Source organism: Astyanax mexicanus, chromosome 25, assembly GCF_023375975.1.
Source record: "Astyanax mexicanus isolate ESR-SI-001 chromosome 25, AstMex3_surface, whole genome shotgun sequence".
In the NCBI taxonomy this organism is placed as follows: Eukaryota; Metazoa; Chordata; class Actinopteri; order Characiformes; family Acestrorhamphidae; genus Astyanax; species Astyanax mexicanus.
Window position 1 is genome coordinate 9,986,474 of NC_064432.1, and position 24,042 is coordinate 10,010,515.

General features: G+C 39.8%; 1 protein-coding gene across 7 annotated transcripts in view; it reads left to right on the plus strand.

Moving 5' to 3' along the window:
- The window catches only part of rapgef2a (Rap guanine nucleotide exchange factor 2a), a 107,943-nt gene that overhangs the window by 57,211 nt on the left and 26,690 nt on the right, over positions 1 to 24,042 (plus strand). For 4 of the 7 annotated variants that reach the window (XM_022681774.2, XM_022681772.2, XM_022681775.2 and 1 more), the window contains 12 exons: positions 4,991 to 5,113; positions 6,571 to 6,748; positions 6,872 to 7,008; positions 10,092 to 10,250; positions 13,237 to 13,389; positions 14,988 to 15,152; positions 15,323 to 15,430; positions 17,032 to 17,235; positions 17,348 to 17,456; positions 18,566 to 18,797; positions 20,713 to 20,873; positions 21,921 to 21,935. In XM_022681774.2, coding sequence (XP_022537495.2) covers positions 4,991 to 5,113; positions 6,571 to 6,748; positions 6,872 to 7,008; positions 10,092 to 10,250; positions 13,237 to 13,389; positions 14,988 to 15,152; positions 15,323 to 15,430; positions 17,032 to 17,235; positions 17,348 to 17,456; positions 18,566 to 18,797; positions 20,713 to 20,873; positions 21,921 to 21,935 — 1,744 coding nt within the window. The remainder of the gene's footprint in view (positions 1 to 4,990; positions 5,114 to 6,570; positions 6,749 to 6,871; positions 7,009 to 10,091; positions 10,251 to 13,236; positions 13,390 to 14,987; positions 15,153 to 15,322; positions 15,431 to 17,031; positions 17,236 to 17,347; positions 17,457 to 18,565; positions 18,798 to 20,712; positions 20,874 to 21,920; positions 21,936 to 24,042) is intronic. The other 3 variants (XM_022681778.2, XM_022681773.2, XM_022681776.2) reach the window with 1 other exon arrangement.

Genomic DNA, 24,042 nt, shown 5'->3' on the forward strand with positions numbered 1-24,042 from the left:
TGTGGTATATATGGAATAACTACAGAATCTTGTATTGTTGTTAAGGCAATATTGTGCATTATTGCTGTGCTTATATCGTGCATTATTAATATCCCGAGACACGTTAAATGATTGACTTCTGGTGAAAATATGTCTATATATATTTTATCATTTTACATTTTACATAGTGCTAAACTGCAATATCGAGAAAACTACTGTATTTTTTGGACTATAAAGTGCACCGGATTATACGGCACACTGTCAACTATAAACCTATATTTTCTGATCTATTTTCATAGGGGCATAAGGCTGCTAACCACTAATGGATTGTTTTAACTCTGTAAACGCGCTGGCGTTTCCACAGCAAAAGAATTTGCACTGTGGTTAGCGGCTAATGCTAATTCTGCTCCAGCAGTGCTAGCTGGGGTTAGCAGCAGGCTAATGAATGAAAGAGGGACTGATGGATGAATGGCCAGGGAACTGATCGATGAATGGCCAGGGAACTAATGGACAGGTGGAAGGAAGGATGAATGCATGTGGAGATGAATGTATGGAGGGACCTGATGCATAAATAGATGGTTGGAGATATAAATTGACAGAGGGGACTGATGGATGGATGGATGGATGGATGGACAGACAGAGGGAAGTGATGGATGGATGGATAGAGGGAAGTGATGGATGGATGAATAGATTGACAAATGTGTAGAGATGAATGGACCAAGGAAACTGATGGATGGATGAATGGACAGGGAACTGATGGATGGATAGAGGGAACTGATGGATGGGTGGATGGATAGACAGGGAACTGATGGATGGACAGGGAACTGATGGATGGGTGGCTGGATGGACAGAGGGAACTAATGGATGGGTGGATGGATGGACAGGGAACTGATGGATGGACAGGGAACTGATGGATGGCTGGATAAATGGACAGAGGGAACTGATGGATGGGTGGATGGACAGGGAACTGATGGATGGATGGACAGAGGGAACTGATGGATGGATGGATGCATAAATTGACAGATGGGTAGAGATGAATAGATGGAGGGATCTGATGGAAGAATGGAAAGAGGAAACTGATGGATGGATGGATGGATGGATGGATGGATGGATAGATGGAAAGATGAATGAACTGATGGATGGCTAGGAATGAATGGACAGAGGTAACTGATGGATAAATAGACAGGGAACTGACGGATGGATGGAAATATGGACTAATGGATGAACAGAGATGAATAAATGGACAGAGGGAACTGATGGATAGATGGCTACATGATTGATGGATGCATGGGTAGAGATAAATATACAGGAACTGATGACCAGAAATCAATAGAGAGTTGAATGGATGGAGAGATAGAAAGATGGATGGAATGTTGGATAGAAAGTTAATAAAGGTAGTTTCTGGGGCACGGGGCTGAACTTTGGGGTTAGGTTCATGTTAGTTTTGCTGGTTTATATCAGGCATTATTTGCATTAGGAAACTTGTGTATTGAAATCTGTTGCATTTGTTAAAGTTGAAAAATGTGATGTGTTGCTGGTTTTATTGGTTGGATGTTTAGTTCTGAGTGTGTGGAGTCTGCGTTTGCGAGTTCAGTGATGTTAGTGATGATTTGATTGAAGGTCAATATGATTTGCGGTGCCTATTCTAATTGCAACGGCGCTCTCGCCGAATGTAGGCCAGCTGAACTAGGCCACGAGTTCATCACCCACCAACAGCCTCTATTATATTAAGCCCCTGGGTACACTGTTTAGTGTGTGTGTGTGTGTTTACAAGCACGTGCTCCCACGTGTCCGCTAGCTGATCCATTTCTGAGCATGAGATCGTTACAGGGTGGTGGGGTCAGGGAGCGAAGTGCGAATTCATTTGGTAATGACCACCTAAAGTCATTAGCATATCACTTCATATTGCACACACCAAACGACAAGCTGCCACTTAATCCGCTCAGAATTTTATTAACATGTGCTCATAGACTAGTGGGTTTTAATGGGGTTGGTGTGAAGTGCGTGTGTGTGTGTTTGTGTGTGTGTGTGTGTGTGTGTGTGTGTGTGTGTGTGTGCACTCATTGTCAAAAAGTAAAATAGTGCACCAAGATTCCTGCAAAAAAGGTTCAGACAGATCAGCTACACTGGGTTGAACCATAAGATGGAAAGAGCTTTATAAAGGCTCTCAGAAGCTACTTTTGCTTTTGGGTAGTGTACCTCTTGGTGAGAGACTTCGACTTGACTGCGAGACATTACTCTACAAATCAATCAAATCACTCATTTTGCCCAATAGATTGATAGACATGAAGAGGAAGCGCATCTATGGACGAAGAGAATTTTTACAAATTGCCTGTCACCATGTAGACCGTCCACCAATAGGCCACCATTGCCTTAATTTGCAGTGATGTAATTCTTGCAAAAACATAGGTTAACCTGTACCAATGCTATTAGAGGCTACTTTTGGGTAGAGTACCTCTTGGTGAAAGACCACTGACTGCCAGATATGCCTCTACCCAGTTGATAGACTTTGAGAAAGAGAGGGGGCGGGTCATGGGACTGAAAGCAGCAACGAACAAGATGGTCATTTTGACAAATTGCCTCCCATCAATTTAGTAATCTGCCATCAAACCACCGTAACCTTAATTTACAGTGGTGTCGTAATGTATCAGGCGGATACGCTGGAGGAAAAGAGCATGAAAGAGCTTCCTACACTGCCTTAAAACAAGGTTCTTTTCTCAGAGGCTACATTTGGGTAGTGTACCTCTTGGTGAGAGATTGTTGACTACGAGACATGCCTCTACAAAGCGGACAAACTGAATTTTACAAATTGCCCACCATGATGTAGGCCGTCCACCAAACCCTATAAAAGGGCTCTTTTCTCTGAGGCTACTTTTGGGTAGTGTACCTCTTTGTTAGAGTCTTGACTGCCTCTACAAACTACGCAAAGCACTCATTTTGACCATTTGATCAACTGAGAAAGAGGGGACGCATCATTGGACTCTAGAGAAGCAAGATGGACATTTCAACATGTTGCCCGCAATCATCTAGGCCATTTGCCAACCAGCCACAATCACCTTAATTTGCAGTGGTGGTGTAATACTTTTGGGTAGTGTACCTCTTGGTGAGAGACTACGACTTGACTGTGAGACATGCCTCTACAAAGCAATGGGTCATTTCACTCATGTTGCCCAATAGATTGATAGACTTGAAGAGGGAACACTTTATTGGACGAAGAGAAATTTAATAAATTGCTCGTCACCATCTAGACCATCCACCAACCAGCCACTGTCACCATATTTTGCAGCGATGTCGAAATTCCTACATAAAACAAAATGTCTTATGCAGATACACTAGGTCTTACCACAAGATGGAAAGAGCATAAATCATAGAGCTTTTTTTCGGAAGCTACGTTTAAGTAGTGTACCCCTTGGTGAGAGACTGTCGACTGCCATACTTGCCGCTACAAAGCACTCATTTTTGATAGACTTTAAGAGAGAATTGCACTGTTAGATGAAGAGAATGTAAACAAATTGCCTGCCACCATCTGTATCAGCCACTATCACCTTAGTTTGCAGTGGTGTCGTACTTCCTGCAAAAACTACACAAAACCGTATGAGACATATACCCTGAGTCTTACCACAAGATACCACACTGCCTCTACAAAGCACTTGAAGCACTTAATTTGACCGGCTGAGAGAGAGGAGGCATCATTAGACTAGAAAGAAGCAAGATGGTCATTTCAACAAGTTGCCCACAAACACCTTAATTTTGCTTAATTTGTATAATAGTTTTGGGTAGTGTACCTCTTGGTGAGAGACTGGGACTTGACTGCGAGACATGTCTTGCAAAAAGCAGTCGAGTCACTCATTTTGCCCAATAGATAGATGGACTTGAAGAGCCCCATAGAATGTCTCTCAGAGGTTACATTTGTTTTTGGGTTGTGTATCTCTTGGTGAGAGACTTCAACTGGACTGCAAAACATGTCTCTACAAAGCACTTGGAGCACCTATTTGTCCCAGTTCTTAGACTTTAAGAGGGAACGCGTCATTGGACTGAGATAAGCAATGAGCAAGATGGTCATCTTGACTAGTTGTCCGTCATCATCTAGGCCGTCCACCAACCAGCCACTGCGACCTTAATTTACAGTGGTGTCATCATTCCTGCATAAAAACTCTCAGGCAGATACACTGGGTCTTACCACAAGATGTGAAGAGCGTAAACAGCTTCCTACACTGCCTTATAAAAAGCCTCTTTTCTCAGAGGCTAATTTTGGGGGAGCGTACCTCTTGGTGAGAGATCGTTGACTGCTAGACTTGACTCTCTTGAAGAAATTTGTTTACCAGACTTTGAGAGAGAAGGGTCTCATCATTGGACTTGAACAAAAGGCTTTTCTTAGAGGCTACCTTAAGTCCAGGTTATGTTTGGGGACCAACCATCTTGAGTATAGATTGAGTATGGAGGACTGTTTGACTGTTGACTGGTTGACTGTTTCATTCCTGCCGTTGCTGCAAAGTGACCCACTGTACGAACTTCTGGTGTGATGATCTGGGAGCCATCATCGCAAACGACAGTTAGTCACCCCAAAAAGTAATATGAGGGACATTTGCTAACGGCTCAGCAATATGTGCAGGACATCCAGAGCTCAAATATGTTGTGGCCTCTCAATGGAGGGATTCCAACTGGCCTTTTTTCAGAAGGATAATGCTTACTCACCCATAGCAAAGGTTTCCCAGGAATGTCTGCACCTGATTGCATTTCTTGGTGCTTTATTTTATTATTGGTCAATAAGTATTCCTGTAACACACTGCTTATAGGCTTGCATGTACTGTATCATTGTTGTGGGAAGTGTGTGTGTGTGTGTGTATGTGTATACTCCATTCTCATGCCGCGGGAATGTAATTGTTCGATGAGCGGAAGGGGGGTTTAGCCAACTTAATCCTTTGAGCCATCATGGACTAGATAGCCAAAGGAATCACACACTGACAACCACAAACACACAGTGTGTGTAACAATTCGTTTTCTTTTTCAGCTTCCTGCAGATTTCTCCAAGCTCCACCTCTCCGACAGTCTCCACCTCCATATGTCCTCCAGCCAATCAAGATCCAGCATCGCCAGTGACTCTGGAAGCAGTAGCCTATCGGATATTTACCAGGTATGTATGTCTCTGGGTGCCTCTCTTTCTCTTTGCCTTGTTCTTACTGTCTGTGTCTCGTTCTACATAATCACAGCACTTTTACATGAAGGTCTGGGGGGGACACACATACATATTTGGGTCCAATCCCATTTCTAATTTATTCCCCTACCCCTTGTTTTCGAGTGTAACCCTTTCCCTTGAATCAGAGTTCCAAGGGAAAGTGGTGAAATCCTTACCCTTAGAATTTGAACAACCCTTCAATCAACCGATATAGATATAGCAGTAAAGCACTAAAGGTCAGCAACCTACCTGCCGCTTAATGAGTTAACTTTAGGGCATTATCGTATGTCTTTGGAAAAGTGGGCAGGTGCTCCAACATTTAAATATTGTAGTCAGTTCCTTAATTTGCTAGCTAGCTACCAAGATGTAAGCCTACTACTAGCGATGGCCGTAAAACATTAATCTATGGTAATATAAGGAAAATGCTCAAATTTGTGGGTTTCTTAGGTCACTTGTGTCGCTGCCATCTTGCCTGCGATTCTCATATCCCTCTTTTTTTGAGTGCACGTTTGAAAAGAATCTTAGTTCGAAGGTCCATGTAGTCCTTTACCTCCAACCCAGCAAGAACTGGGACATCCTACCCCTAGAAATGCGCACTCAAAACAGAGGGTTAGGGATAAGTGGTAGGGCTAAGAGTTAAAGTGGGATTGTGCTTTAGAATAGAAAGCTCTCTGAAGACCTGATGAAGACCACCCCACTATCCCTGTGTTTGATCAAACCGACCATCTGTCATATCAGCTCATGACCCTCAGATAGCCTCCACCTGTGTTCCCTGCTGAAATGAACCTCCAACCCCCAGCAATTCCCTGTAATTCTATCAACGCAAAGCTCCAGGCATGCAATCAGACACAAGCTGCATCCAACCGTCCCACCCAAACAAAGCAACTAAGCCTCACTGACTGAACAGCACTGCACTAACAGCGCAGACCACTCCACAGTATCTTCGGTCTCTATCTAGGGCTCTCTACGGCTTCAGTGATTCGTCAAAATTACGGATAATTAGCTGTTGATTATAGAAATTTGTCAAATCCGAAGTGCCGGTGGTTAAAGTAGCATTGTTGCGGAGACTACTTTCTGCTTGTTTGCCCAGAAAAACACAACAGAGTACATGTTAACTAACTGACTGCATTGTGCCAAGAGACAAGTTTGGTTGAGGGGGGATTATGAGTCAGACTCAACCCCTATAGTTCCAATGAAAGAAACTCTTTTTATTTTGGGTTGAACTAAAGCACAGATACTGTAATTCAAGCTTTCTCCTCCAACAGTGTCTGACCTAAAAGAATGGCCAAAAAAAAAAATCCCATAAACAAGCTCCTAAACCTTGTGGAAAGCCTTCCCAGAAGAGTTAAAGCTGTTGTAGTTGTAAACCCAATGGATTAAGAATGGGACATCAAGTCAAGTTTAAATTCTTTCAGGCTACAGAGAGCGAGTGTGGAGATGTGGACCTCAGTGGGCTTCCTGAAACAGCAGTGGACTCAGATGACGAAGAGGACGACGAAGACGTGGGGAGGTCCTCGGACCCCCTCATGAGTCGGGACATAGTGAGAGACTGTCTGGAGAAGGACCCAATGGATCGAACAGACGATGATATCGGTAAAGCAGTCGTTTTAATAATATGATGATGGTCTAACTTCTTTAGGATGGCTATTTCCTAATAACCTTCTTCCCTACCTTCTCTCTCTCTCTCCCTGTCTCCCTCTCTCTCTCCATCTACAGAGCAGTTGCTGGAGTTCGTGCAGCAGCTCCCGGCGTTTGCGAGTCTCAGTGTGTCCGTGAGGCGAGAGCTCTGTGCCGTCATGGTGTTTGCCGTGGTGGAGCGGGCAGGGACCATCGTTCTCAACCACGGAGAAGAGGTCAGTCACCTGCTCTTTCTGTTTCCATCACGCTGAGTCAGCAAGTTTCAGCCTGCAGCCTTAGTCCATTTCTGATGTAGCAGTAGAGAGGAGAGGCTGCTAGACCACCTTCACCGAAAGTGAAGAAAAAAATGTCGCAGAGCTGCACGATAAATTGCAGTGAAAAATGTTATCGTTATCATGTAATGGGTTTTTGCGGTATATATCCTGAGAAGAACAGCAAAAATGGCTTGAATAAAAGTGCTTTTGCAACATATGAGTATGTGCAAGGCAGAGTGAGCTAAAGGCAGTGCGAGGTTAAGTGAGACAGAGAGAGGCTAAGCGAAGTACAGTGAGGTAAGGTAGAGTAAGGTAAGGCAGTGCAAGAAAGAACGAGGTGAACGAGGTGCAAGGTAGAGTGAGACTGAAAGAGGTAAAACAGTGCAAGGAAGCAGTGCGAGTTAGTTGCGAGACAGAGAGAGGCTGACCGAGGTAGAGTAAAGTAAAGCAGTGTGAGGTAGGTCAGGGGTCGGCAATGGAAAAATGTTTGGGAAAATTAAGTGTAATTGAATGGAGTGCTACAGACTAGTAGCTCTTCAGCCCAGAGGGTTGTTGAACCCAATTGCAGAACAGTAGATCTCAAAGCAGGTAAACCCAAGAAGAAAGGAAAAAAATAATAAAATAAACGCTATTGCCAGGGTCACCAACACTGCCCTGGCTAGCGAATTGGGACACGACCGGGAAAAATCGTCCTTGTAAGGGGACAGAGAGCCCAAGAACGGTTGGAAACTAAAGTCGCGCAGAGCGTGACAGAGAGACGGGGGAGAGATGAAAACAAAAGCTCACCAGAGAAGCATTTTATTATTGTATTTTTTTTCATTATCTTTAAATGAGAGTGAGACAGAGGGAGGTAGACTGAGGTAGTGCAAGAAACTGTGAGGTAGAGTGAGGTACTCGGAGGCTAAGTAAGGGGCTAAGCGTGGTAGAGGGAGGTAATTCAAGCACATTGAGGAATTGGAAGTTAGTCTAAGGTAGAGCGAAGTAGAGCGATGTAGTGTGAGGTAAAGCCAGGAACTCAGGGAGAGTTAGTGCAAGGCAGAGTGAGGTAGAGGTCCACAGCAAACGCTTAAAATAAACTAACTACTTCTAATCGTGGAAAAATGAGTGCAGCCAAAGTGCTAAAAACCTAAAACTAATTCATCAGGTTTTACATCAGTATCAGTTGGCTATTCGGAACAAGTGTACTAGAAAGGGAAACAAAGCAACAAAACAACAACCAAAATATGTAGGCTATTAGTGATTAAGGTGGGAATTTCACTAAGCTGGATTTCTCGAATTAGCCTAATAAGCCAGTTAAACCCAAAGGTTGAGGATTTTCCAGTAAGAATGTTCCTCAGCTCTTTTACTATTGGACTGGGTCGAGTATAATCTGGTGAAACTGTAAAGACAATAATTCAGTTTACTTTGTCCCAGTCTTTGCTAATTTGCATAATTAATAGGTAGAAATCGGGCACTCTGATCCGTAATTAACGTATTTAACGAACAAGGCCGGTCCACTTACCGTAAAATCCTCAGCCACATTAACATTAGCAGTTTCATCGATGAAATGACTAAACACTGCATTAACGAAAATGATGTTTCTTTGGAGATATTTTAGTATAGAAACACTGAAGAGCAACACGGTTGGGTTACTTGTAATGTCAGAAAATCCGGTGTTCTAAGAGCTGGATGCTCTGTTGCACAATTTATCCAGTTTAATCAGTTTAAGGAAGCACCTGCAGAGATTTTCAGTCAGATAATGGCAGCAGTTAGCGAACTAATGAGTAATTAAGCTAGTGAAATTAGCGGTTGATGTGAGAAATATGACGTTTGTTTGGAGATATTTTAGCCTGGAAATGTGTAAAAAAACAAAAAACAAACAAAAAAAAAAGACTAGAAGGGTAATAAAATAATAAGTAAATAAATCGCATTGGAAAGCATTTAAATTCAGTGTATTATATGGCTGCAATAATAGTAATGCTATAAAAAGGCTATTTCGTTAAATAAGTAAAAAAAGAAATTTGAGAGCCCCTGTGTATAGTGATACAGGTTATTCGGCTGAAATTTTTAAAACATCCCAAAAAATGAATAATTTGTGCTAAGCCAAGTTTTTGAAAAGCAAGACTGTCTAATCAGTTCACTGGTAAAAAAATATAAAAAATAAATAAACATCTAATGAAAATCTCTTAATAATAATTATACCACAGTTAGTTCTGACCCTACAATGTGGCTGATTGGCTGAGAGATGTCCTATGAGTACCATTATCAGCCGGTAATGCACTGTAACCGAAGCTCTCCATGTACAGTATTACTCCGCCACATACAGGTAACCTAGCGACGTGCAGCGCTTACAAACCAAACAGCGCAGCTACAAACAGTGCAGCAATAGAACTATTTTAACTCGCTAAGTTTTAAGAACCAAACAAATCATATTTTCTCCTCTTTAACTCAAAATCTTTCAATAAACAGTAAAAAAATGGAACTGTGGTATAATCGCAATAAGACACTCGAGGTTCGTGTTTTTTTTTTTTTTGTTTGTTTTTTCCGAGTTGAGATTTGGCCGTAAAGTTTTAATTTATTATTCATTTAGATCATTGATTTGAAATCTGGTTAAGAAAATTGTATGTTTTTTTGATTTTAGCATTTATACATATATGTTTCAGCAACATAAATGGTGTTTTATTCTAAAAATTACTAACAATAATTCTTACAAATATTTAAATAAAAATATCGTTATTTAGAGACAAACTAAGGAAAAATATGCAGAGCTTTTAAACCTCAAATAATGCAAAGAAAACAAGTTCATATTCATAAAGTTTTAAGAGTTGAGAAATCAAAATTTGGTGGAATAACCCTGGTTTTTAATCACAGTTTTAAACATGCATTTTGGCATCATGTTCTCCTCCACCAGTCTTACACACTGCTTTTGGATACTTTTATGCCTTTACTCCTGGTGCAAAAAAAAAATCAATCAGTTCAGCTTGGTTTGATGCTTTGTGACGATCCAAAGTTTTAAACTGGGATTATATGTTTAATTTGTGTGTGTATATTTGTGTGTAAAACAGCTGGACTCCTGGTCCGTAATCCTGAATGGGGCGGTGGAGGTGATGTACCCTGACGGACAGTGCGAGACTGTGGGGATGGGCGGCAGCTTCGGCGTCTCTCCCTCCATGGAGAAGGAGCTGATGGTTGGCGTCATGAGGACCAAAGTGGACGACTGTCAGGTAAAAACGTTGTTAGTGATGCCTTTATTAATAAGCAAATACCTGGAATTACGTCATTATTGGTGTCAGTTCCTTCTGGATTCTTTTCTCTAACCTCAACAGTTCTGTATCTCTCAGCTTGTCCAGAAAAGCACGTGTAAAGCGTGCCCTGTAGTCGTGGCTGCATTTGCTGACTGTACAACCAATATTCTTTACCACAGATTTACCCTATTCATTTGATTATACAGCTACAATGTGTAGTAATGAAGCAGTAACTTGAGTCAGTCAAATTGGGGAACAAGTCTTGTGAAGTTTAGAGGGTCTATGTTAATTAAAAAAAAAAAATGTCTATTTTCTGGTCTGTTTTCATACGTAAGGCACATCGTATTATAAGGTGCAGTTTATGCAACACTAGTATTTAACAACTAGTAGTAGGAACAGGGGTGGCGCCATGTTTTTCCTTTACTTAGCTAAGCTAAGTAAACAAAACTGTAACAGTAATGGATGTTAATCTACACAGATTTCTCCCCTGAAAACTATTTATTTGAGTAAGTAAAGTGCTTCCATTTATTTACAGCTTAGATTCCCAAATTTCTCCAGCACTAAGGCTGGAGCACTAGCATTAGCATTCGCAGCTACTCGCTAATCCAGTGTGTCTTATGCATGGATTCTACCAGTCAGGTATTAAGGAGTAAAGTAGTAAAGCCACTCTGCTGAGGTACAGTGTTATACAGTGAGTTTCAGTTTAGTTCTCCAGTACCGGGGCTGGAGTAGCATTAGCATTAGCCGCTAACTGCTATTTCCCCGTTCAGAGGTGAGTATTATTATTATTATTATTATTATTATTATTATTATTATTATTATTATTATTATTATCAGCCTGTAGCCTGCTCCTAACCCTGGCTAGCACTGCTGGAGCAGCATTAGCATAACCCGCTAAGCGCAGCGCTATATTTGAACTGTAGTCTGCATGTTTAAAACAAGCTACGTGAGACGAACCGCTAGCCGCTAGCCGAGTTAGTTAGTGGAACACTCAGGGTAATCGCACTGTTGAAAATATTGGAATTCTAAGCACACTGTAAATTAGTTTGTAAATATGTTTTCAGCAGCGATTAAATTTATTTATTTAATTTATTTATTTATTCAAACTTAGGCGCTTTATAATCCAGTAAGCCTTATATATATATATATATATATATATATATATATATATATATATATATATATATATATATATATATTAGGGGTGTCACGATCTCGATATTTTATCGAAATCGAATCGAAATGAGGTCACGATCTCGAGTATCGAAGTCAAAAAGAGGATCGACGATCCCTCCCGCGCGCGCTACGCAAATAGCGCAGCGCGCTACGCAAATGGCGCGGCACCAACACAGCGCATCCTATTCATTTAAATAGAGATAGCCACTGCATGAGCGCAGTCGGCGGGAGTGTGATCACTGTTTTTATCTGTCCAACGGGGGAGGGGGAGGGGGAGGGGGAGGGGGGGCGGGTGTTGGATCTGTATCTAACGGAGGGGTGGGTGCGCGCAGGTGAGAGCGTGTGAACTCGCTGAAATGCGTGTGTCAGTGTGACTTGAGAACACTGACTATAGATCACAGTGAGGTGGATTAAAAATCTTAAACTTATAATTGACTACACCTGTTGCTTTCCATTGAATTAAAAAAACATCTTTCTCTCAGATAAAGTAAACACAAGCGTGTTTCTGACTAAAATAAAAGCTTTTCAGGAGAGATATAAGTTATGTGTAAATATTTATAAGACAATACCCACATCACTTATCTAACCAGCCTGTACTGATTTCTGCCCCCCAATAATGCTTTCAATAACCTCTTGTAACCCCTGGGAGCCAGGGGTTACACTCTAATAGCCTTTAATAGTCTTCAGTAGCCTTTAAAAGACTTACCTGGCGGCCGTAGTGTGTCCACTAAACTCCGTAGTTATAAACATCCTGAGGTTAGCAGCGCGCTAACTGACCTGTTTATAATGTAATCCGAGCAGTGCCTCCGTGTCGGCTGTTCTAACCTGCTGCTGTTAGCTGCTTGGGCTGAAAGATGAACTGTAGTGAGCTGTATTATCCGGTTAGTGGGGTTAAAACCTTTATTTGTTTACAGAAACAGTAAAAACGGACTGGCTGAGCTCTGTAGCCCGTGGCTGGGCTGTACTGAAGTAGTGACTGAGTGAAGAGAGCGGGGCTTGTGCTGCTGCAGCTCCGACTAGTGGTTGGATGAAGAACTGCAGCTTCATGTAATGAGCAGTTTCACCAGCCATCCACACACAGCTCTGATAAACTGCTTGTTTTAATAGTGCACACTGTTGCTACCAAAAAAAGTCACTAGATGGCATTACCATATATATCTTAATAAATAATAATAAAAATATTTATAATATTTATAGTAATAAATATATTATTTAAATTTTATGAGGCATAAAATAATAACAAGAAAAAAAAACAAGAAAATCGAGAATCGAATCGAATCGTGACCCTCAAATCGAAAATGAAATCGAATCGAGGATTTAGAGAATCGTGACACCCCTAATATATATATATATATATAGACCAGAAAATAGACGTCCATTGATAGTGCTTATATAATACGGTTCGCTGTATAGGTTAGTAACAGATTTGTTTAAATAGATTTTGCCTATTTTATCTCACCTCTCCATTGCGCTCCACAGTTTAGGTACCTCTGTTTGTCTTTGTATTAAAAAAAAATAAAGTTTGTATTACACATGTATAAAATTCCTTTAGCGAACGCCCACACATATACAGAATAAAAAAAAAATCCATTTTTGTCCTAAATATAAAAAAAAGCGCAGAAATGTAACACTGCTCAAAACCCACCATGCCTCAGAACTATGAAACATGGTGGTGGCAGCATCATACTGCTCACGATATAAAAATCTTTTATACTAACTTGTGCAATAACCTTTATCTCTCTCTGTCCTGTGTGTTTGAATGTGTGTGTGTGTGTGTGTGTGTGCACAGTTTGTGTGTATAGCACAGCAGGACTACTGCTGCATTCTGAATCAGGTGGAGCAGAACACACAGCGAGTAGAGGAGGAGGGCGAGATCGTCATGGTGAAGGAGCATCGAGAACTCGACCGTACGGGAACCCGCAAGGGCCACATCGTCGTCAAGGTGCCTGTTCTGTTTTTGATTTTGTTCATTTTTGCAAAAGTGGTCAGACTTCGAAGACAGCGGCGGGCGTTGCCAGATAATAGTCTTTTAAGCTGTGTAGCTGTATTCCTTGAATTTGTGGGATTGTTTTTTTTTCTAGCCATCGATAATCAAGTTAGGAACTTACCGTATTTTTCACACTATAAGGTGCACTTAAAATTCTTTAATTAGCGTTATACGGGAGTTTGTTTAATTCTCCAGCAGTATTAGCATTAGCCGCTAATCGCGCTAAGTGCTAGATCTAGGTAAGTATTATCAGCCTGTAGCCTGCTGCTAACCCCGGCTAGTAGTGCTGGAGCAGCATTAGCATTAATTGCTAACTGCGCTAGCTTGGCCTGTTACAATAGCTACCTTATCGATTTATCGTTTAATAAATGGACATGACCTCAATTATTTTAATAACCATGCTATCGTCCATTTGTGTTTGCACTTACTGCAAAAATGCTCTTACTTAGTGCGGAAGCACAGAGAAAGACACAGAAACAGGGAGTGAATTAACTGAAAACATACTTTTATTATTAAAAAGGCCCTCCGTTAACACCCAAAACAAATTTTAGAAACAAAGAAACATAGTAACGGCACAGCGCAGCTTCATTTGCTTCACTTTAGTGTCTTAGGTTCATGTCGCCTCAGTCTGAGCCTGCGTCTTTATGCCGGTGTTCTGTCAAATTGTGCTACCTTGTCAAACCGTGCTACCGTAGTGTGTATTTAACTGTAAAAATACAAAAGAAGCACCATGTTATGCATTAGCATGTTCCCAGTAGATGTAGCTAGTATATTTGGATAGCAGCAATCACTGTATCCTGGTAAAGTTATGGCATTGCAACATGTTTTTGTATTTTTTTTTTTCAAATAATAATCATTGTATTTATTATTATAATTAATTTTAATTGACACTTTTGTGCAATGGCAGTGAGTCCAGGGTGTTTAATGCACCAGAAATCACACTTAAAAAAAAACAGATTTATAATAAAAAAAACACAAGAAATAATTTCATATTGCAGGTCAGCGCATGCGCAGTGCCTTTAAGAAGCATGTATCGATGGGTAGCACAACTCGACAGAACACCGGTTCAACGTGCTCCAGCTGGGGCAGACCGGGGCTGCACGTCATGGTGTGGGGCTTCGCCTTCAATGCAATAGGGTTACTTCCTTTGTTATGATATTATGTTATAATTTTTTTGGTGCCAAATTAGTGGTCTAAAAATACCAAAAATATCGTTTCTCAATCATTTCTGGGACAAAATATCGTTCGCAAAAAAATGTTATGGTGACTGGCCTAGTGCTAGCTCTTTCCCCGTCGGTCTGGAGCCTGCTCCCAACCCCGGCTAGCGCTGCTGGAGCAGCATTAGCATTACCAGCTAGCGGTTAGCCGCTAATGCTAAAGCTAATGCTAATTCTCCAGCCTTAGTGCTGGAGAAATTCGGGAATCTAAGCTTACTTGAATTGAGATGAAGAAATCTGTGTAGATTAACATCCAGGGCTTATATTAGCTTCTGCTTAGCGTTTAATGGCTTTTAATTTTTTTTTTTATATATATCTTCTCTCTCTCTCTTTTAGGGAACAACCGAGCGATTGATCCAGCATTTAGTGGAGGATCACTCGGTGGTGGATCCCACGTACATCGAGGACTTCCTGTTAACCTACCGCACCTTCGTATCCAGTCCTCTCATCGTGGGCCAAAGACTACTGGACTGGTTTAATGACCCCGGTTTACGAGATAAGGTACGAACATTTTTGATATTTTACAATAAGAAAAAGCCATAAAAAACATAGTGTCTTTCCGTCTTTTCTGTTCTTTAATAAACACAATGTATTAAATCTATCTATCTATCTATCTATCTATCTATCTATCTATCTATCTATCTATCTATCTATCTATCTATCTATCTCAGGTGACGCGGGTTGTGTTGCTGTGGGTCAACAATCACTTCAGCGACTTTGAAGGACATCCTGACATGACCAACTTCCTGGAGGAGTTCCAGAACTATTTGGAAAGAGATGTACGAAGAAACGAATCATTATCTAGGGATTTAAGAACATATCATCACTGTCCAATGAAAAACAAGCATCTCCAAAACATCAAGTTTACGGGAGAGACAAAAAACCTTCTTATCTTTCAATAGAAGTCAATGTAAAAATAGATTGTTTCAGGGCATTTTAGAGTATTTCTATTGGTCGATTCATCGAGAAATTTGGACACATGGTGAGGAAGAGTTTATGTGTTTAAATTATGTACTAAACTAAAAATCGACCAAAAAAAATGGAGATACTTGTTTTTCATTGGACAGCGACGATATATGTTTTGTAACGATTTTCAAATGAGTTTTTTTGTTTAGAAAGAGTTTAAAGATTGGTTGTGTTTAGTGATTAAGTGTTTTGTTCAAACCCCGACCAATAGAGGGCAGTGTTTTCAGTCTGTGCTTAGATTCTGCAGTTCTGATTGGATAATTAATTTATTTATTTTTTCTTAAATTTGACATCAACTCAATGTGACGTTTTTGACGGATATTTCTGTTTTATCTCTCTCTCTCTTTCTCTCTCTCTTTTATATATTTTCCCTCTCTGTCTCTCTCACTCTCACTTTCTCGCTCTCACTTTCTGTATCTTTCATTCTCTTTTTCTCATTTTCTCTCATTTTCTCTCTCTTACCCTTTCTCTGTCTTTCTTTCTCTTTCTTTATCCCTTCCTTTTTTTTCTTTCTCACTCTCTCACCCTCTCGCTTTCTCTCACTTCCTCTCTCGCTCTCTGTCTCTCTCTCACACTCCCTTTATCTCTCTTTTTCTCTCACTATCTCATTCTCATTTACCTTTTGTTATTTTCTCTCACGTCCTTAATTACTCTCGCTCACTCGCTCTCTCATTCACTTTCTTTCCATCTCTTTCTCCTACGCTTTCTCACTCTTTCTTACTCTTTCTTTATCTCTCTCACTATATCTCCCTCTTTCTCACTCTCTCACTTTCTCTCCTTCATTCTCTTTCTCTTACTGATTCTTTCTTTCTCTCACATTCTCACACTCTTTATCTCTCTTTCTCTTTCTCATTATCTCTTTCATTTCTCTCTCTCACTGTGTCGTACACTTTCTTAATCTTTCTCTCCTATTTCTCCTTAACTCTCTTGCTCCCTTACACTCACTTTCACTCCTTCTCTCACTTTCTTTTTTTCTCTATCTCTCCCTCTCTATCAATCTCTCACACTCCCTTCTCTTTTTTTGTCTGTCTCGCTATCTCATTTCTCATATTTGTTACTTTCTCTTATTTACTCTCACTCTCACTTTCTTACCCTTTCTGACTCTTTCTTATTCTTTCTTTTTCTCTCTCATTTTCTTTCTCACTCTCTCACTTTATCTTTCATTCTCTTTCTCTCTTTCTTTTATTCTGTCTTTCTCTTTCTCACTTGTGTCTCACACTCTCTCTTTTTCTCTTTCTCGCTATCTCATTCTTATTTCTCTTTCTCTCTGTCTCTTTCACACTCTCTCTTACATTTTCTCACTCTTTCTCATTCTCTCTCTCTCTCCGTCTCTCTTTATCACTCTCACACTACCTTTATCTCTCTCTCTCTTTTTCTCTTTCTTTTTCTCTCTCTCTCTCTCTTTTGGGAGCAGAAGATGACCGGTCAGCTGCGGCTGCTGAACATCGCGTGTGCCGCCAAAGCCAAGCCTCGAGTAGTCTCCATCACGAGGGGCTCTCGGGAGATGCCCCTCCCCTTCACTCTGATTGGTGGAGCGGAACGGGGAACACGCCTCTTCATTAGCAGTGTGGAAATGGGCAGCAAGGCAGAAGAGGCGGGGCTTAAGCGTGGAGACCAGGTATCATGTGGGGTCATGTGACCACTGGTATTATGATATAAACATGGTGCAGGTAGCCTCATAGTTTCAGAGATATGTTTTTTAAATTGTTCTGTTTCCTCTGTGGGTGTAGATACTGGAAGTGAATGGACAGACGTTTGAGAACGTTCAGCTGTCTAAAGCCACCGAGATCCTCAAGAATAACCTGCATCTTTCCATGACTGTCAAAACCAACCTGCTGGGTGAGTTTTTTTTATTTTTTATTTTAGGACCTGTATTCATTCCTACATTCCTAATAAAAAGCTATTTTCTGGTCTATTTTCATGCACATGATGCTCCAGCAGTGCTAGCCAGGGTTAGAAGCAGACTACAGGCCGATAATACACACCTCTGAACAGCCAAAATGCTAGCATGGTTAGCGGCTAATGCTAATACTGCTCCAGCAGTGCTGGTTGGGGTTAGAAGCAGACTACAGGCCGATAATACTCACCCTTGAATGGCCAAAAAGCTAGCGCTTAGCGGATAATGCTAATACTGCTCCAGTAGTGCTAGCCAGAGTTAGAAGCAGACTACAGGCCAAAAATACTCAGCTCTAAATGAATAAATGGCTAGCGTTTAGCTTGGTTAGCAGCTAATGCTGATCCAGGAGTGCTAGCAGGGGTAAGAAACAGACTACAGGCTTATAATACTCACCTTTGAACAGTGAAAGAGCTAGCACTGTGGTAAGTGGCTAATGCTAACGCTGCTCCAGCAGTGCTAGTAAGGGTTAGAAGCAGGCTAAAGGCCGAAAATACTCAGCTCTAAATGGCTAGCGATTAGCTTTGTTAGCAGGTAATGCTAATTCTGCTCCAGCAGTGCTAGCCAGAGTTAAAAGCAGGCTACAGGCCGAAAATACTCAGCTCTAAATGACTAAATGGCTAGCGATTAGCTTGGTTAGCAGGTAATGCTAATGATGCTCCAGCAGTGGTAGCCAGAGTTAAAAGCAGACTACAGGCTGATAATAGTCACCTTTGAATGGCCGAAAAGTAAATGCTTAGCTGATAATGCTAATACTGCTCCAGCAGTGCTAGCAGGGGAAAGAAGCCGACTACAGACGGATAATGCACACCTGTGAAGAGCTAGCACTGTGGTTAGCGGCTAATGCTAATTGTGCTCCAGCAGTGCTAGCCGAGGTTAGAAGCAGACTACAGGCCAATAATACTCACCTCTAAAAGACCAAATGGCTAGCACTTAGCTTGGTTAGCAGCTAATGCTAATGCTGCTCCAGCAGTGGTAGCCAGGGTTAGCAGCAGACTAAAGGCCGATAATACTCACCTCCGAACGACCAACTCCTTGTCTCCTTCTCTCTCAGTCTTTAAGGAGCTTGTGGCTCGAGTAGCGGAGGAGCGTAAGAACGGCGTTCCGCATCTTCCGAAGATCGGCGATGGGAAGAAAAGCTCCCGTTACTCCGTGCCGGATCTCGGGGTCGCAGGCCAGGAAATGGTCAGCAAAAAGACCAAAGCGCACACTGTGGGCGGCCGCAACAAACTGATGAATATCCTGGTCAAGACGCGCATCAGCATCCTACCTCAGAAACCATGCAGGTACCAGTAGCTCACAAACGTCACATACAGACACTGTAAAATTCAAATTACAAGCACCGGATTATAAGGTGCAGTTTATGCGACATTAGTAAGAAACAGGGGTGTCGCCATGTTTTCCTTCTAAATTTAGCAGGTCAAACCTAAGCTAAGTTGAAAACTAAGATGAGTAAAGTGCTTCTGTTTATATAACTAACGTGGAGCCTTAGCATTAGTTGCTAACTAGCTAGTGCTTACTGCAGTTAGCCACCAATGCTAATGCCTCTCCAGCAGTGCTAGCCGGGGTTAGCAACAGGCCACTGGCCGATTAATACTCACCTCTGTATGGTTAAAGAGCTAGAGCTTAGCACGGTTACTGGCTAATGCTAATGCTTGCTTCAGCACTGCTAGCCAGTGTTAACAGCAGGCTACAGGCCGATAATACTCACATATATAAAATATTTATTTATATATATATATATATATATATATATATATATATATATATATATATATATATATATATATATATATATTAGCCCAGCCATAGTATAACCTGGTGTGGTTACCCAACTGTGGAATTGAACCGTAGGCCTTTGATCTTTTGTGGTTCAGATGGTGGTGTTATTGATTAGCATGTGCATATATTCACGTTGCTTCAGGGTGAACTGCAGACAGATTTGGGTCACTAGCAAACACAAGTGTGAAACATCAAAGCAGAAAGAATCAAAGTGATCAACAATAGTGTGTGTGTGGGAGCACAAACAGTTATATACAGAACCAGACAAAAGTTTGGACACACCTCATTCAATTCTCATTCTATGTTTTTTTAATTATTATTATTTTTTCTTGAATAAGTTTGTTTTCTACATCGTAGATTTGTTAATACAGACATGAAAACAATTAAGGGACGCATATGAAATTGTGGAGTTAGCAGGCTAGGTCGTTAGCAATCTTCTTATGGCCTAGGCCGTCTTTGTGGAGAGCAACCATTCTGTTTCTCACATCTTCTGAGAGTTCTTTGCCATGAGGTGGCATGTTGAATATCCAGTGGCCAGTATAAGAGAACTGTACCTTAAACTTGAACCAAATTTAACAACCCTGCTTCCCATTCACACCTGAGACCTAGTTAAACTAGCGAGTCACATGACTTTAGAAAGGCACAATTTGGCCGTTTTCACTTAGGGGGGTACTCACTTTAGTGCCAGCAGTTTAGACATTAATGACTGTGAGTTGAGTTATTTTAAGGTCACAGCAAATTTCACTGTTACACTGACTACGTTATATCAAAGTTTAGTATCGAATATCATCGAAAAGTTACTTTATTTCAGTAATTCAGTTCAAAGTGTGAAACTTATATATTATATAGATGTATTATATTAATTATATTATATAGATGTATTATATTAATTACATGATATTAATTATATAGATGTATTATATTATGTTATATGATATTAATTAAATTATATATATGTATTATATATTATATTATATTATATTATATTAATTGTATTATATTAATTATATTATATAGATCTATTATATTATATTAATTGTATTATATAGATGTGTTATATTATATTTTATTAATTATTTTATATAGATGTATTAAACAGAGAATGAACTTTTGATTGATTTTATTGATTTTATTTATTTTATTGTTGATTATTATTATGGTTTACAGCCAACGAAAACCCAAAAATCAGTATTTCAGAAAATTAGATTATTATATAAGACCAATTGGTACTTCTGGCAGTGTGCCAAGTCCTGCTGGAAAATGAAATCCTCATCTCTATAAAAGTTGTCAGCAGAGGGAAGAAGCATAAAATGCTGTAAGAAATAAAGTAACTTTTCAATGAAATTCTTTTTTTTATTGTATTTTTTTTTAGATGAACTAATTAATGAATTATTATTTTTTTTTTTTATAAATTACCAGTGACCTCGGGTTGGGGCAGTCGCAGGACGACAGTATTGTGGGACTGAGGCAGGCGAAGCCGCCTCCACCCGCCGTACCCATCAGTGGAAACCTATCATCCAGCAACCCCGACCTGGCACAAGGCCAACAGCGCATCATCGACTACAGCACGCAACCACCCGGTAACTACAATACATTACAATACAATACGCTTCTACTTCTGTATAAAGTGTCTGTTATCTTTTATGAATAATTACATTAATATTACACTGACATGCCAAAAGGAACCGGGACCGTAGTCTCTAAATTGATCGTGAAACGTTATGCCCACACCTGTGCAAGTTGTGAGGTGCTATCTTGTGATTATAGGCTAACATTCCCACCCAGGGTGGACAGCACAGTCCTTGCCAATAGACAAACCGACTTCCGCATCCGACGCAGGAAACCCTGCATGCATATGCATACATAGGGAATGGCGAAAGTCACGGGACACAATACTAGTTCCTGTGCTACGACCATAAGCCATGTCGGAAGAAGGTTCTGTGGTCAGATAAGACCCAAGTTGAACCAAGTTTTGCCCTAAACGCAAAGCGCTATGTGTGACAGAAAAGTAACACTGCTCATTAACCTGAACACACCGTCCTCGCTGTGAAACATGAGGGTGGGAGCATCATTCTGTGGTTGTTGGGGTGTAGGGACAGTGAAGTTGGTAAGAGTTGATGGAAAAAAAAAAACTGTTGGAAGCTGGCCTTCCAACAAGACAATGACCCTAAACATACAGCCAGAGCTACAGTGGAACGGTTTGAATATTTGTGTTAAAATGACCCAGTTAAGTCCTAAAAACCGAAATACATTTGAGCTTCTGTGGCAAGTTCCTGTCCCATGACATTTGGCATGTCTGTGTATTTATTTATTTATTTGCATTTTTATTTGTTTGTTTAGCTTAAAAAAAGTGGAAAAAATATATAAAAAAACAAGACTGTATTGCTGTATATCTGAGTTACTAAAGGTACTAAAAGCTCCTCCCACCTGCACAGCTGTTCCACCCTGCTTCCTGCTTTTGCTAACCACACCTACGCAGTGTGTTTGTATTTGTAGTGTGTGTGTATATATATATATGTGTATATATATATGTGTATGTATGTGTGTACTGTAAGTGCTCTGCTGAAATAGGTCTGTAACACCTGTGTGATGTTCTAACTTTTCTGGAACCTTCTTCTTGCTCACAGCACCTGGATTCACTCGTGAGTACTCTCGCGCACTGACGGAGCTTCTTACCGCTCTTTTTCTTTTTCTTCTTCTTCTTCTTCTTCTTTAGTCGTCTAGAGTCCTCCTCACTTCTTCTCTATGGTGGTCGAATGTAGTTTCTGTAGTTTCTGGAGTAGTTCTTCTGTCTGTAGTGATCTTGCTGGTCCAGCCGCCTCAGTAGATCCCCTCTGTGCTGTGTAATTATGGATCTTCATCTGTTAGGACGGGTCTTTAGTATCTGTATTTCTAAATACATTCAATGTACAGTTGCAATTAGGGCTGCCGTAATGAAATAAGTAAACCAAGTAGGGGTGTTAAAAAAAAATAATAATAATGGATTCACCTGATTTTGGCAATACTTCGTTTGCTTACAAGCAAAGAGACCCCAAAAATTGCAGTTCTGTTAACAATTACATTTCAAATGCATTGTCTTTAAAACCAAAGAAACCCCAAAAATTGCAAGTATGAAATCCTTTTTTTTTTTAAACATATGCATATAAATATTTAAATTATGTTAATTCTATCTAAAATTAGGTCTTTAAAAGCTAATAAACTTTTACGTGTGAAAAAAGTATTGGGTCAAATTCATACAAATATCTAAATTTGGGTAATAACTACCTGTGAAATTAGGTGTTTGCAAGCAAAGAAACCCTTAAAATTGTGTGGAAAAAAGTACTTGTGATGTGAAAGTAAAAAAAAAAAAGTAATTTGAAAGTAATATTTGATCTAATTCATACAAATCTAAATTATATAAATTATTACATGTAAAAAAAAAGGTCTTTACAAGCAAATAAACTCCAAAAATTGAAAGTACAATTTTTTTTTATACAAAATTCATACAAATATCTAAATTATGTAAATAATTACCTGTAAACAGAAGTCTGTACAAGCAAAGAAGCTCCAATATTCTTTTTTTTTTTTCTTTTTTTAATTAAATACAGAAATAACATGTAGAATTAAGACAGCATGTACATTCATTTAGTTTTTACAAGCAAAGAAACACAAAATATTGCAGGTGTAAATTAAGTTAATAAATAGTTCAAATAATTTAACTATTAAAATAAATCAAAATAAATAGTCTTTGCAAACAAAAAAAATGCAGGTGTAAAAAAAAAAATCCTTTTTTTTTTTTTTTTTTTTTTTACAAATTCATACAAATATCTACATTTCATCAATAATTACATGTAAAATTAAGCCGTTACAAGCAAAGAAACCCCTAAAATTGTAGGTTTTTAAAATGTAGTGTATCAACTTCTATCACTGAGGTGTTGGAAATCAGATATGATTGTTAATTGTCATCATTGATTATTATTTTTATTCAATTTCAGTTTCATTGATTTGCAGCCCTGATTAAGACCTACATAAACGGTTCTAACTCCTCTCTTCACTGTCCTCCTTCATCAGGGTGAAGCCATCTTTATCTTCATCTTTATCTTCATCGTCTTCCTCCTCCTCTTCTCTTTCTAGTCTGATCTTTTTTTTTTTTAAGCTACTCTTCTAAATCTCCAGCCTGAAGATCCGCCCTTTTTTCTGCAGCTGCTGTCCTAATAATTCCTAATAGTTCTTAATAATTCCTGATAATCTTCTCTAGATAGTTTGTAGTAGTGATTCTTATTCTTTCTTCTTTAATGTGTGTAGTATCTACATCATGTTTGTGAGATGCATCTTTCCTTTGTGCCGAATGTGGATTTCTGCTCTCCAGTAATCTGGGTTCTAATCTAGATGAAAGGCTCTGGTTCTTTAGTTTGATTACAGTTTATTATTAAAAAAAGTTTTTATCGTAGCTACTTCAGTTCCAGCCGGCCGTATGCATGTGATTTTGAAATACGGCAGTCGGACGCTGGTTTGGTGCTGGTTGAGGTTGATCTGGCCTGGTTTGGTGATCCTGAATGTTGAGCTTTGATTTTGATTCAGATAATTGTACTCAATAAATAAATGAACAAGTATTATACAGCTCTGGAGAAAAAAATAATAAGAGACCCCTTAAAAATTTGAGTTTCTTTGATTTTACTCAATTGAAAACCTCTGGAATATAATCAAGAGGAAGATGGATGATCACAAGCTGATCATCAAACCAAGCTGAACTGCTTACATTTGACTTTT